At 35.6% G+C, this 12,769-nt stretch overlaps 1 protein-coding gene across 3 annotated transcripts; it reads left to right on the top strand.

Annotated features, from left to right (window-relative positions):
• The first annotated feature begins 938 nt into the window (after positions 1 to 938).
• On the top strand, positions 939 to 10,099 carry LOC106960178 (brain mitochondrial carrier protein 1-like). 3 transcript variants are annotated; one of them, XM_015053147.1, is made up of 9 exons: positions 939 to 1,105; positions 1,648 to 1,752; positions 3,252 to 3,390; positions 4,612 to 4,706; positions 6,459 to 6,544; positions 6,824 to 6,919; positions 7,595 to 7,719; positions 7,791 to 8,004; positions 9,737 to 10,099. In XM_015053147.1, the coding sequence occupies exons 2-9, from the start codon at positions 1,662 to 1,664 to the stop codon at positions 9,776 to 9,778; spliced, it is 888 nt and encodes a 295-aa protein (XP_014908633.1). In that variant the 5' UTR covers positions 939 to 1,105; positions 1,648 to 1,661; the 3' UTR covers positions 9,779 to 10,099. The 3 variants fall into 3 exon arrangements, 2 of the variants coding, with proteins under 2 accessions (XP_014908633.1, XP_014908632.1); XR_001427517.1 differs by lacking the exon at positions 939 to 1,105 and having other exon boundaries at positions 1,497 to 1,752; positions 9,737 to 9,889; positions 9,971 to 10,099; XM_015053146.1 differs by lacking the exon at positions 939 to 1,105 and having other exon boundaries at positions 1,497 to 1,752.
• Positions 10,100 to 12,769: the final 2,670 nt, after the last annotated feature.

Genomic DNA, 12,769 nt, shown 5'->3' with positions numbered 1-12,769 from the left:
TTAGATTTTCCACAATGTTTAAACATGACCTCCATAACTATTACTATTTCATCTGTTTAGCTGCTTATAGGACCTAACAGATGAGCAACAGGTCCCTGAAATACTTTTCCATTTTGTGCCAGAAAATCTAAATAGCAGTGTTGAGTGAAACAATAACCAACATCAATTTCAATGGGCAGTATTAATATGCCTTTCCTATGATGTGGATTTTGTAAGACTAGCACTTTCATTCCTTATAGACTAATTAATTACAGTCGTTAACCAAAAACAGCTATTCAGTGACTCTGACATTGCGTTAAGAACAAAGCTGATTTCTTTTTTTGTTGGACTTGTGAGTTTGCAAAGAAGTGTGGAAATACAAGATGGTGGATCATTTCAAGCTGTTTATCTGAATGTCATTTTAGGAAGCAAAATCTTGGGAAAACATTTTTTGTAGTGATGTAAATTTTAACACACTTATGGAATGAGTGAATGGAAAGTATTATAAATTGCAAAGTAAATAAATAAATTAAATTGACTTTTCTATATAACAAATGAGTCGACTGCTGATGTTTTTTTTATAAAAACAAATAGATAAAAGTAAAACAATGCTGTGTCTGTGTTTCAAATAGATGTAATACACTGCTGTTTGTGTCATTGATTTCATGAGATACAAACTTTCAGGAGTGAAAATAAACAACTTGAATTTTAGCTTTGTTTCCATATGAAACAAAGCTGAAATCACTGTTATTTTAGCTTTGTTTCACTCAAGGCTTTAGCACTGTTAGACTTTCACTACTTAGGAAACACATCTCGCCACACTACAGACAGAAATGAGAATCTCGTGGTGCGCCTCACTTTTCCTTCCTTTATTTAACCAGGAAAATACTGTTTTAAAACTATCGTCTTGACTCAGTTCCTGTTTTACGCGAAAATATTTTATTTTGAAAGTATAAACGGAAGTTGAGCTTCAATCATTTGGACCTTTACACGAGCTCAAATGGGTAGCTAACGGTAGATAAGTTTCCTGCTGTACTTTGGTAAAGTCATTGCACGGGACTGCATTGAGCTATGGGAAACAAAGACAAATAGTCCCGTGGTTTGGGGATTTTTTTCGACTCAACAGGTAGGGGACATTTTGGCTCAAAGTGCTGCCTAACTGTCTGCCGGTAACCTCGAAGTGTTAGCTGAATGGCCGTTAGCCTAATAATAATAACAGCCATCTGCTTAAGCTTCAGGGAGCCGGAGACCTTCCATGTAATAAATATAGTTCAGAAACACTATTTTATTTAATTTAAATTTTATTCGAAGACCTAAAAGTGTAAGCAATCTGAAACTTCAGTTGTGTTTATTGGCGTTATTATTGATAACTTCGGTCGTGACGCTTGCCGTCACTCAACTGACTCAGTTATGGTGTAATCCATCAGCCAATAGAATCACTGAACCGTTTGACTGCTTTAACTCTCAGCCAATAGAAACGCGACCCAACGATAAGAGACTCTCCAGACGGTATTCGCTGTCTTTTTCCGGCGCAGTATGCTGGGATGCTGATGCCAAGGAGCCTTGTTGATTTGTAGCATCACCAGAACTCAATGTTTGTCGACATGCTGTGCTGTCAGAGACTGCAGCATTGCGTTGACCTCTGTCTGGGCCTTTTTTTGTTTTTAGCCGGGTTGCAGCAGATGGAAGCGGCCGCCGCCGACACGGAGATGGTCAACTTAAACTGGAAGCCATTCATCTACGGAGGAATAGCCTCGATTGTCGCAGAATTCGGTACTTGATGCACCAATACACACAGACACTCGCTTCAGTCTATTTTAATGTAAATACCAAGGGCAGTATCTACTAATTTGTTTCAGATTTATGTATAAATTGTCACCAGCTTCTGAAATTTACTGAGAAATTGTGCAGCAGCACCTGCAGAGTGATGATGACTCTGGTTTCAGAGGGAAGCTGATGCATTCTGCTAAATAGATTTTAAGGCCATCTGACATAAACCTAATAAATAAATCTGGAATATATAATGTGCACAGCTTACAAAGTCAAAGATACAGTAGAATGGCAGTTAGCCTCACTTTGCATCTTTCATGTGATATCAGTAGGTTTTAGTCAGAGCTAGCCTCTAGCTAAATTGGAAAATTATTCCTGTAGAAATATAAAGCTCTGAAAAAAATTACGAGACCACTTAAAATTGTCAGTTTCTCTGGTTTTACTCTTGATAGGTATATGTTTGAGTAAAATGAACATTGTTCTTTTATTCTATGAACTTCTGACAACATGTTTCTGAAATTTGAAGCAACAATTAAGTATTTGCAGAAAATGAGAAAAGGTCAAAATAAAGAAAAAGATGCGGTGCTTTCAGATCTCAAATAATGGAAAGAAAACAAGTTCATATTCATTTAGAAATAACAATACTAATGTTTTAACTAAGGAAGAGTTAAGAAATCTGTATTTGGTTTTGAATGGGGTTTAGTATTATTTTCCAGAGCTGTATATGTATAAAATCTATCATCCTATTACTGATTATTTCAGTTGCATAAATATTTATAAAAGTTGTAAAAGGTGGAGGTATTTGACTGGAGATTAATGTTATGTTTAATTAATAACAGAATATGCAATGCCCTGCAGACGTATCCATGCTTCTTGAGGTTTTCTACATTAAAACAACACATTTTAATGCAATTTAAAGCTGTATTGGATTGCGAAGTAGAAGGTAAACAATATCTTGTTGCTTTTACACTGATATCAATACATAAAATCCTGTGCAACCAATGACCTTCAGTAGTCACATAATTAAGTGACAGAGTTGGCCTAAGTGTAAATGTAGCTAACACTGAATACATCATCCTAATAGTAAAACATCATGCAGTAGAAACTGATCAGAGCAGATGGAAAGATGGATTAGTCTGAATAAAAAACACCTACTAAATGAAGATGTGACCAGTCAAAGTTTTACCAAAATCCAATTGAAAAGACTTGGAAAACTGATGTGTATATAAACTGTCCATCTAACCTGACTGAGTTTAACCTATTTTTACAAAGAAGATGGAACACAATTCCAGAATCCAATCTTTATTGCTCAAACTGCAGCAGACATGGTTCAATAAAAGTATTTACACTGGGCCATAATTTTATATATTTCACTTGTAGAAAAACCACCATCGTGTGCTGCTTTGTATGGGACTGTCACATAAAATCCCAATAAATATTTGGGGCTAACATCCCTCTCAAAATTTGTCATCATATTAATCTGTGTTATTTTCCGTCTTCAGGGACATTTCCTGTGGACCTGGCTAAGACCCGGCTACAGGTCCAGGGTCAGTGCCAGTACACGGAGGTGCGCTACAAGGGCATGTTCCACGCTTTCCTCAGGATCAGCAAGGAGGAGGGAATGCTGGCGCTCTACTCTGGGTAGGCTGCCGTGTCTTGCTCACATTTTGTTCTTGAGTTTGATTTCCTCTTTTATTTTCTGGTTAAGAACAATCTACTTCAAATAAGCAGATAGCTCATATTTTCTTTTAGGAATATATTAGGTTCAGTTATGGATAACACCCAATGTTTCTTTACATTTTTGCTAAATCAGATAGAAAATTAGAGACCTCACATCTCTCAGTAGTTTAGAATTTTAACATGAAACCCAGCCCATTAACTTTAAAGGTATTATTCTGCTGTTTTTAAATGAATATTTGATAATCACTGGTAGTTTATTATCACTGCTCTTTATAACTAGTGAACTAACACAATGTTTTTGATTTGTTTCTGAGTCTTCTAGTATTCAGTGATGTTGAAACACCTGGAAATATTTCAGGAGATTTTTCCTACTGGAAGCAGTAAAACAGATTTCTGATCTATAACACAAACCAGATAAGGCAGTTTTGCAGGGTCTTCAGTACAAGCAGCAGTAGTAATAAAAGTGAAGAAATTACAAGATTTTTCTCATTTATGCATCAAAAGTATACTCTTTATATTTGAGAATTTTCCTAAACCTAGAAAAAGGAACTACTGAAATAGTTCACTGAAAAAGGTGTGAATTCTTAGTGTTGATGCATTAGTAGTATTAGGGATACTAACCCAATTTTCTAGTATTTCACCTGCCAAACACGGAAAGAAGAATTTAAATTCCCTTTTCTGGGTGATTGATTGTCTTTGTTAATGTCAAGTTCATGTATTATCTCTGAATGATGTCGAGCTTCTCATTGCGCTCCAGAAAACTGCAAACATGGAGACTAATCTGAACAGCGTAATAATAAACGTGAGAACAGCCACTAATGAACGTGTCCGTAAAGTTGTGCAACTATTACAGTTACTTTTCCAAAGTAACTATGCCATCACTGGTCATCAGATATTAGATAACTGTTTTCCAAAATTTTTATGGACCACTAATTAATTATTATTATTTTTAAAATTTCTTCTAGTTTTTTTTCTATCGCTTTCAAGATTTGTTGATATTTTCTACTTTGACCTTTAATTAACGGTGTTAGAGTGTATTTACACAATACTAGTTCAGTTCAAGGGTGATTGGTCCAGTGATGCTACTGCAAACTTTTCACTTAGACTCAGATGTTTCACTCCTTGTCTTGCATATAAATTGTTGACTTCAACTGACTAATTTTATTTTACCGCTCTGCACAGGATTTCCCCGGCTCTTCTGAGACAAGCTTCCTATGGTACAATCAAAATAGGAACGTACAACTCTCTGAAGAGGTTCTTTGTCACTCACCCAGAAGGTAAGTGTTTGCATATTTTTTAAGTATGCTCCTGTGCATTCTTCCATCTTTTAGTTGGATAAACTATTAGTTTGAAACCATTTCCAGTGTTTAAAAAAAATCCTCTAAGCTTGGATTTCAAAGTTATGAATTGTTTATACAGTTTTGCAGACGCAGAAGCTAGACTAGAATAGCATTAATTATGCTTTCTTTTAGGTGTAAAAACTTCCAGTCGCAGAAGAAAAATCAACAAGTTTCACTTCACTTTTTTATGTCTTATTAAAAACTTATGTTGGGAGCTGAATGTAGTATTTACACCCCTGCTTAATAGATTTTTTCTCACAGAAGCAATGCAGTCAACTTAATTTAAACAAAGAATGGGGAGAACTCCTTAAAACTTTCCTTTATTATTGTTTGAAACAGAGTCACTGTAATAACCCGACTCCAGTAATTTGCAAGTTAAATAAGAGGGAAACAAGCTTCAGGAAATTAGATTTTGAGGACATTTTTTACAACAAAAGAAGTGTACTAATAATTAGAGGTCAGATTTGCTCTGATGGTCTCTGATACCAAAGATAAATATGATAAAATTATAACAGAATTATATGTTTTTTTTTATACAGACAAGGATTATGTTTGTGAGCATTAGAAGAAATACGATTGATATATTTTGAAAAAAAATAAAAAATACAAGTATTTTGAGGTTTTGATAAAGAGATTGAGGTATTTGAGTGATTGCTTTATCTACAGTGTGCACATTAAATGACTTTGGTTGGCATCCAAATTACATTTGGCTTCACTTGTGTGTAAATAAGTGGCGCCATGATGTTTTTCAGACTGTCAGGATGTTTATGGCTGCTCTTTGGGTTTTTCCCCCCTCTCTTCATGATTCATTATATGACTTTTTCCTACTGACTGGTTCCTGCTTTATCTGCCACCACTACCTGCCGTTGCCAACAACATTCTCTTCTCCCCGGTGTCTCTTTACCATCATTGACTGCAGTGCAGTTTCTAAGTAAAGTTCCTGGTGACACTGCAGAGCTACAGATATTTCAGCTCCAAGCAGTTATTTTAAATTTAATTTGCACTCAATTCACTTATCTTTATTTTAATCATGATTTTCCTCAATCTAACGCAAGAAGGGTAGACTGAAGGCCTTGTACTCATTTTATTGAGTATAATTCTGATAAACTATATTTTTTCACTAGAAAGCTCTTCAGTAAATGTACTGTTTTGACCTCACATAAGCAGCCTTGAACATTAACTTTAAGCATCTGTTTTTAGTTGATTCAGGTTATTTTTAGAACACATGTGAAGTCAGAATTTGTAAAAACAGCTTTCAAAAGGTCATTACTTAGCAATTTATTTGTATTTGGCGTAAATTCAAAATGAGTAGCAGCACTTGTTCGCCAACAAAGCTTCTCCATTTTAAAACGAGAACAAAATTTAAACAGTCTTTATCAGGAGTTTATATTTGCAATTAGTGCAGCTAACCTTCATAAAACAGCAGTTAATATATTTCTTTATATTTAATTTTAAACATCCAAACATATTTCCTTTTAAATATGTTTACTTGGTAATGTAAACATATTTACGTTCTCAAGGTGATTGCTAATGGATCTGGTTATGTTATGTAAATAAAAACCTTTTTTCCCCAAACAAACAAAATCAGAATCAGAATCCTTTAAAACATGGATATTTCCATTATGACTTGTTTAAATGTTTAAATACCTCAACATCTGTGGTGACTTCTGACTGTGCTTTGGTTCACAGATGAGACATTGATCATCAACATCTTCTGTGGGGTCGTATCTGGGGTGATGTCCTCTATGCTGGCCAACCCCACTGACGTCCTCAAGGTGATTGCTAATGGTAACATTAGTCTGATGGGTCTGTTTGCCGACACATAAAAGCAGCTTTGGTGGTACGTTGACATGGAAACGGGTCGGTGTTCTTCCAGGGATGCTGGACTCAGGCAGATGACATCAGAATGATGTCACTAATAAGGAAAAACTCAACATTTCTTATTAAGTCAACAGCTGACTGTAGCAGTGGTAGACATATAAACCAGTTACTAAACATACATTTATGAGAATCTTTAAAAAAATTCTAACTTTCCGTAATTGTTTTCATTCCAGATAAGAATGCAAGCGCAGGGCAGCCTGCTGCAGGGCAGCATGATGTCCAACTTCATCAACATCTACCAGACCGAGGGCACCAGAGGGCTGTGGAGGGTGGGTTCTTTCTGGACGCTTCTGTGACCATTATGTTTGGAATAATGCTGCTGTAGAACGTTTTATTGGGTTGAGGGATGACTGGGTTCAGAGGCAAGGTCATTATAGTTAAATAAAACTAATGAAATAACCAGAACTGAAATTGAGGAAACATTTTTGTGAACTGAAATAAATAAAAACGGTAATTAAAGGGGATAAACTGTAACCAACTGGAACTAAGTCATGTTTTTTTTTTTTTTTTTTAAACTAAAACGTACTAAAATTATAATATCTTTTGTTTTTGTGTTTATGAATCTATTTATTAGCCTTTCGAACTAAGTTGTCTGTTGGAAAATTCTGGTTCTCCATACTCCCCCTGGCAGTGCTTATGCTAGTCTGCAAAATGGCAACAGCTACTTTGAAGTTTGCAGTTTTAACAAGACAAAAAAAAGAACTGGATGAGGTATGAATACTTTTGAAAGTCATGGTATGTATGACCTCTATTCATAAATACATAACCATATCCAGTCTAACCCCAGGCCTAAAGATGAGGATGAAAAGATCTTACTTGCTTAATTTTTTACTTTCAGTTATAGAAATATTTTTGGAAAATATTGACAAACTGCTTGGCAGTTTACTCAGAGTTGTTCTGCAATAAAGCCAAAGTTAGACTTTGTTCTTCTTCTTCCTCTTCAGGGTGTCATCCCCACTGCCCAGCGGGCAGCCATTGTGGTCGGAGTGGAACTTCCTTTCTATGACGTCACAAAGAAGCACCTCCTTCGCTCTGGCCTCGTGGGAGACACCATCCTGACACATTTCATGTCAGTCTCTTCTTTATATCAAATTTTTCTAGGTTTTTGTGTATTAATCATTTTCAAAATGTTTTCCACAGGTCCAGTTTTACTTGTGGCCTGGCCGGGGCCATCGCCTCCAACCCTGTGGATGTGGTTCGGACTCGCATGATGAATCAGCGGGTTGTGTCTGGAAGCCCCATGTACAAAGGAACGCTGGATGGAGTGATGCAGACGTGGAGTAATGAGGGATTCTTTGCTCTGTATAAGGGATTCTGGCCAAACTGGCTGCGACTGGGGCCTTGGAATATCATCGTATCCTTTAAAAGCACACAGAAAAACCTATTTCAGTGAAGAAACAAAAAAAGACAATAGTTTAGACCAGTCTTACTCAAACTGTGGTCCCCAGACCTCTGGTGGTCCGCGGGGCCCCCCTAATGGTCCACGAGGTCATGCATGTAAACAACCGTTTACTTGCCGTGAGGCTAGATCAAAGTGCGACGCTACAGCTAGCTTACCAAAGGATTGTGTTTAAAAATTATAATATAAGACTTAAAATGGAAAGCTTAAAACCAAGTCACCCAAAACAAAAGCTTCTGGCACCGATGGAAAGCAAACAACTCCAGGACTATTTAGAGTAGCTGGTGAGAGTGTTGATGTGCTGTTCACTAGCGATTGGACGTTCCTTTGAACTAACACTCACCCACAATAGGACCCGTCTCTGTTAGTCAGAATTGTTTTTGTTTTTTATGACTTTGCTTGCTTATGATGCTTTGTTTACACATCTACAGCTATTGTTATTTTTATTTAGTTAAAAATAATTAAATACAGTTAATAAATACAATTGACAGAAATGGGTGGATTATTTTATATGTAATGGTGCAGAAAAGGATCTTTTGTTTCTGCTAAAGCAACTCAAGTCTATTTTCTTTTTTATTGTGCTTCTAAATCACAAATAGTCCTAAATGTTACTAATGCACACAACACTTGGTAGTAAAGATCAACTTTACTATTTTTTTATTTTCATGTGTTTGATGTCATTGGAAAGCTTAGACACTTTCAGAATCTTTTAATAACTCAAAAATGCCCAAGTAGACATGTTCATGGCTTAGTTGTGGCCAGTCACATTTAACAGCACCACTCTTCTCATAAAGATGAACAAAGAAAACAACAATAAGTGAGTTAAGAGACTAATATTTCCATTTCAGGTTGCAATATATATTAAGTTTCATTATTGTGGAGACAATTTCAGGTCAGGTGGTCTGTGACTGTTTGTTAAATGAGTTAGAGTTAGGGAACACTGGTTTAGATCCACTCTTAGCTGCTAACACTTCCTGCAGTTTGTCTAAAAGTAGATCTGAGGATCAAAATAAGTTAATTTGAATAGTGTAGAAAAAATTTACCTTTACTTTAAAGACATTTATTCAGTGGAGAATGTAATCCCCCCTTACTTTCGCAAGTTTTGCCATCCCTAGGGAAGAACATTAGATTTTTTCCTCTTCGCACAATTTTAAAAAAAATCATCCACCAATTTTTTAAAGGCAACTTCTAACGATAATTATTCTTTTCACTTTAACCTTGTTAACAAAATTAAAAAGAGCATACTATTTATTGCAATAATGAACACCAACATGCTCAATTAACTGTGACTTGGAGAAAGTAAACAGTGGCTGCAAATTTTGACATATGATTGTGAAATTAATGAATATAGTAAAACTACACACAAATATGTTTATTGGCACTTTTTGATCTTGTCAGCTGTAAAACTTAAACTAGTTTTTTTTTTTTTTGTATTTATTTATTTATGTCCATGATGCCATGCACTCTTAAAAAGATTCCAGAGGCCTGTGGAACTTTAATAGCCCAACAGCATCACAGACCCCCACCATACTCAGTCCCTTTCTGTTCAGGTTTGTTACTCCCAGCCTGTGTTTGAATGTCAGTCTTCTATTTGCTAGTAAAATGAAGGATGAATTGTCGTCATCTGACTCCCAGTAAGCTTCTCCTTCATACAAACTCCTGAGCTTTTCCTTAGCAGCCGATCCAGTTCTTCATCACGTTCGAGCAGCTGAAGAATCTCCCGTTTTAACTCGGACCGCACGTGGGACTGCGCTGGTCTGCAGGACATTCCCAGAGATAAGTGGAGTTTGAACAGAGCAGCAGCCAGGAGTTTATGTGCACCAGCAAGCCCCCACTCTCTGTAAATAAGACAGAACCTCACACTGCACTCGTGTAAATATTTTTTTTTACCATCACCATTTTTGTTTTCACGCCATTTTAGTTCCACGCCGTGACATTGGACACTCCTCAGGCAGCTAAGTGTGTGGAGAGCTGGCAAAGAAGGGAGATTCAATCAAATAGGTCACTTGAGTCACGAATTAATAAAAAAAAAAATGATCCTCATCATGCACTCAGGTTTCCTGCAGGTTTGTGTGTTTACCTACTGAACTGACTACTCCTGAACTGATTTGTCCAACTTCATAAGATGAGTCGAACACTGGAACATCTGATCTAACTGCGCATAGCTTCATGTGGCGGCACAGCCATAATGAATAGATTCTTTTTAAAGCCACGATGCTTTATATTTTATAGAAAAACTGAACAAATGACAGGCTAACTGTTACAGGCTGGAGGGAAAGCAGATGTCCAGAATGAAAGGAAGTAATAAACATGAAAACATCTGTTTTTATGTGAAAAGAGTTAGAAAATCTGTCTATAGGAAGATTTTGGAAAATAAAATGTGCTGTTAAGATCCCAACTGAACCAAAGTCTCCAAAGAGAAGAGAAGTGACACATTTGCATTCTTATTTATATTTATACTTTATTTTACAGAGCTGCTAATTTTAATGAAGTGTTTGTCTTATTTTGCAGTGACGTATTCCTTTGAATTTGTTCACTTCCATTCTGAGACAGCAACAGGGAACTAACTGGTTGATAATTTCTGTCCTGACAGGGTAAATGATGTAAATGTCTGTACAGACTCATCCACCCGTTAAAGGTGGATGTACTGCCTGTAAATCAGCTGTACATTCAGTCTTTTATTTTGTGCCAAACTGTGATTCTTTTAGGCCCCGTTACATTTCTCTGCAGCTGCTCCATTGCGAGACATCCAAATAAGATTCCGGGAGCTCTGCATGCATTAAGAAAACCACATTTAATTCTAAGCTAACTTATTTGAAATGTATTGCATAGGTCCAAAGACATTACACCTAAATGTTCACATTCCGCACCACCAAACATGTTTAAATGTCAAATGTTATTTTATGTTTCTTTTAAAAGCTGAAGATGTGGATTTTACTTGAATATGAGTTATATTTAAAGCTGGGTGTTTTGTGTTTAGAAATCTTCTTGGGTTTGTGGACATGCTAACTTATTTACTTTTTGTTTGTGAAAATGTAAAATTTCTTTCAGTCATTTCTGTTCCAGCAGAGGCTGATAACCCACAAAATTTTTTTAAAAGGTTTCCGAACCACAAAAAATGTCTGCGCTGTTCATATGGTTTTATTGGGAATAAGCACCTGAGTTACGTTTCCTCTGTATTTATAGAGTAAACAGCGACTGTTTCCTGGATTCGGTCTTTTGTTATATATTTTTTCTTTAATCCCCTCTATAAGTTAATAATTAAGATCCCAACTGCTACTGGTTTGATCTGACTTTCCTGAAGAAACGTTTTCACGCTCTTTGTTCAGTCGACAGAAAATGAATCATCCTGGAAAATGACGTCAAAATCAGCAGCTCATTGTTTTAACGCTAGATTCACTACATTTTTTTTAAGAAATAAAAATTGCATTCTGATTCAATTCTTTTGAATCCAAAAGAAAAATGTACAATTAAATCTTAACGTGTTTAAGGCTTGTCTTGTTTTTTTGTTTTTTTTTAACAAAAAAATAAACTGGAGAACAAGTAAATCAACTGATTGGAATTAAGATTTCTAGATTTCCCTCCAATCTAAATATAAATAGATTGATTGATTTTATTTCAGTTGAAGTCCAAGTCACATTAAAAAGAAAAAAATAAAACAATCAATAAAATAAGAGAATAGAAAGTACATAAAAACGCCCCTAACTATTCAGGAGGCAGTCCTATCAATGTCTCCAAAGTACAGATGAGTAACTTACTGCATTATGATATGCAATATGACCTATTGTCACAAATTTCAAACCCCGTCAATACAGCCTCATAAGTTTATTTCTAATATGACTGGTTAATTTCAAAGATGCAACAGCGTCTGTTTCAGTTTAAAAGTTTACAGAAAAGATTCTGCTGTGAGCTTGTAGGTTTTTGTTGACTTAAGCTAAAGTTTGAAACGTGTTTCTCCTTCATGTTCTTCTGAAAGCTCTCCAGTTTCAACACATTCTTAATCATAAATGCCTTTAATTATCTTGTGGAGTTCTGGGGCACTTTTATCATCTGCTTGAAAAGTTGCTGAATGTTTACTGCTGCAGTAATGCAGGGATTGAAGGAGGAGTGTTGTGATTGGTTGAAAACTCAAAATGAAGAAAATGTAGAAAAAAACAAATTGCTACGTTAGGAAAATAAGACAATTATTTGGTGTTTGTTTTTCTTTTTTTTTAATAGTTCAGATCATGAGACATTTTGGGTTCAACATTGGCAACATTTTGATTTACACAAAAACAAAGAAGCACTTAAAGTCACTTTGTTCTGTGCCTAAAACAAAAAAACCAGATGTTAAAAAGGTTCTCATCACCAACTTGTAGAACTCATTGGAAAGATTTTCTTTGTTTATGACTGGTGTTCAGGCCAAAGGTTTGTTTCTGTCAACATTTCAGGTATGAGCAATTAGTTCATATCTGTATATTCTGAAAAGCATTAAGAAAACCAGTCATTATGTCTTTTGGAATGGGAAAACAGATTAATCTCATTACAGTAATCAGTTTTTCCATCACAGCATGTAGCTATTAGCTCATTTGTACAATGTTGAGAATGTAAATGAAAACTGTTTTGATGTCTGACTGAAAAGGAGTTGGTTCTCTGTCATAATTATCTTTATGAAAATATTCTATTGTGGGGAAGAAAAGTTTAATCATCTTCCAATAACTTTGTTTTTTTTTGTCAAATT

This window comes from Poecilia latipinna, unplaced genomic scaffold, assembly GCF_001443285.1.
Source record: "Poecilia latipinna isolate Pla-1442-1.1 unplaced genomic scaffold, P_latipinna-1.0 Scaffold1162, whole genome shotgun sequence".
In the NCBI taxonomy this organism is placed as follows: domain Eukaryota; kingdom Metazoa; phylum Chordata; class Actinopteri; order Cyprinodontiformes; family Poeciliidae; genus Poecilia; species Poecilia latipinna.
The sequence above is the reverse complement of the archived record's forward strand: the minus strand, read 5'-3'. Positions and strand labels throughout refer to the sequence as shown.